The sequence below is a fragment of the Pinus tabuliformis genome, chromosome 2_2 (assembly GCF_031772625.1).
Source record: "Pinus tabuliformis cultivar Carrire ecotype Pingquan chromosome 2_2, CPIR1, whole genome shotgun sequence".
Taxonomy (NCBI): domain Eukaryota; kingdom Viridiplantae; phylum Streptophyta; class Pinopsida; order Pinales; family Pinaceae; genus Pinus; species Pinus tabuliformis.
Genome location: NC_142300.1, coordinates 369,031,353 through 369,033,097, shown reverse-complemented (window position 1 = coordinate 369,033,097; position 1,745 = coordinate 369,031,353). Strand labels below are relative to the sequence as shown.

Below are 1,745 nucleotides of genomic sequence, written 5' to 3'. Positions count from 1 at the left end.
TTAGATAAATATAATCTTTTGATATATTTATGATAATTAATATAAAAAATAGTTTAAATATATGTTATCTTGATCAACACGCGCCTCTAGACATAATAAACCTCTTTATATATATTTATATATATATATATATATATATATAAAAGTCACAAATCACAACTATAAGAACTAGAGATTCCAAGGATCTACAAGATAACCAAAGTTGATTTCACTCCCACAACATCACAGTGATCTCTCTCTAGTTCAACTTCAACCACAAAATCAGGCAATGGAGGCCCAAGCTCATTCGATAGCCCACGATTTCCTGGAGGCTTTCTCCTCTGAGAGGTTCCATTCTTCACTTCCCTATGACATGGATATGATAAAAGTGATAGGGCAGGATCTTCACGCAGTGTTCCAGGAGTACCACATTTTCCAGGCTATTGCTTCAATATTCTATCACAACAACGATGGGAGAGAGTTGCATTTACTGCAGGTGGAGGTAGCAGTGCCCATGCATAAACAGGATGCCAAGAACAGCATACCTGTCACAATTTGGCTATTGGATTCCTACCCTAGGGAGTCCCCCTGTGTTTATTTGAGACCAACAAGTGATATGGCATTTCAAAGAGGGCACCCATATGTCAACCCATCAAGTCTAGTCTCAATTACCTATTTGCAAGAATGGGTATTTCCTGAATCCATTCTTATAGACCTGGTGAAAAGTTTGAGCTTGTTATTCTCTCACTATCCTCCTCTGTTTATACAGCAAAGTGCTAATATTCCTCACCCTCACTCATTGCCTCCTCCTACTTCAGAGGCAATGGAGGTCTTCTCTGAGGGTTTCCATTCAGCACTACCCTATGAGGAGGATATGAAAAGAGTGATAGGGCAACATCTTCTCACTGTGTTGCAAGAGTACCCTGGTTTCCAGGCCAGTGCCTCAACATTCTATGACAATGATGGGAGAGAGTTGAAGTTACTGCAGGTGGAGGTAGTATTGCCCATGCATTACCAACATGCCAAGAGCAACATACATGTCACAATTTGGCTGTTGGAGTCCTACCCCAGGGAGTCCCCCACTATTTATTTGAGACCAACAAGTGATATGGTAATTCAGAGAATGCACCCATATGTCAACCCATCAAGTCTGGTCTCAATCCCTTATCTGCAAAAATGGGTATTTCCTGAATCCAACCTTGTAAACCTGGTGAGAAATTTGAGTCTGTTATTCTATCAGTGTCCTCCTCTATTTATACAACAGAGTACTAGTGTTCCTCATCCTCAGTGATTCCCACCTCCTATATATGATGCTCATTACCAGTGGGAAGACCCTTCATCAAATGATGTTTTCAAGGGAAATACAATGACAGGATTTCCAGGCAGTGATATGCAAGAGTTGAAGGATGTGTTGTTGAAGCAAATGGTGGAGTGCAGGGCCACAGACGAGGCAATCGAGGATATTTTGTATGAGTTGGATGAAGATGTTTGAGAAGGTCGCGTCCCTGTTGATGTTTATTTGAAGAAAGTGAGAGCTCTGTCCCTGGAGCAGTTTTTCCACCGCGCAATGGTTCAAAAAGTGACAACCTATGCACAAAGCTCGCCAAAAAAAAACGACCATACATCATAGTTATCAAGTTACAGTTCAAATTATATTCGATTCAAAAGAGGAAAATTTGGGCTTTCCAAAATTCAATGCCTAAAAAAATAATTCGGAAAGCAGTTGTCTATAACGCGACTTTTTGAAAGCTTTTTCGGCGGGTTTT

The 1,745-nt window shown here is 40.4% G+C and overlaps 1 protein-coding gene across 1 annotated transcript; it reads left to right on the top strand.

Moving 5' to 3' along the window:
• The first annotated feature begins 268 nt into the window (after window positions 1–268).
• On the top strand, window positions 269–1,471 carry LOC149192775 (protein ELC-like). Its single transcript, XM_089407104.1, has 2 exons — window positions 269–1,090; window positions 1,304–1,471. The coding sequence occupies exons 1-2, from the start codon at window positions 269–271 to the stop codon at window positions 1,469–1,471; spliced, it is 990 nt and encodes a 329-aa protein (XP_089263230.1).
• Window positions 1,472–1,745: the final 274 nt, after the last annotated feature.

Coding starts and splice junctions, on each gene's coding strand:
- LOC149192775 (XM_089407104.1), top strand. CDS start 269: ATGGAGGCCCAAGCTCATTCGATAGCCCACGATTTCCTGGAGGCTTTC. Junction 1,091..1,303: donor TGAGACCAACAAGTGATATG/GTAATTCAGAGA, acceptor GCTCATTACCAG/TGGGAAGACCCTTCATCAAA.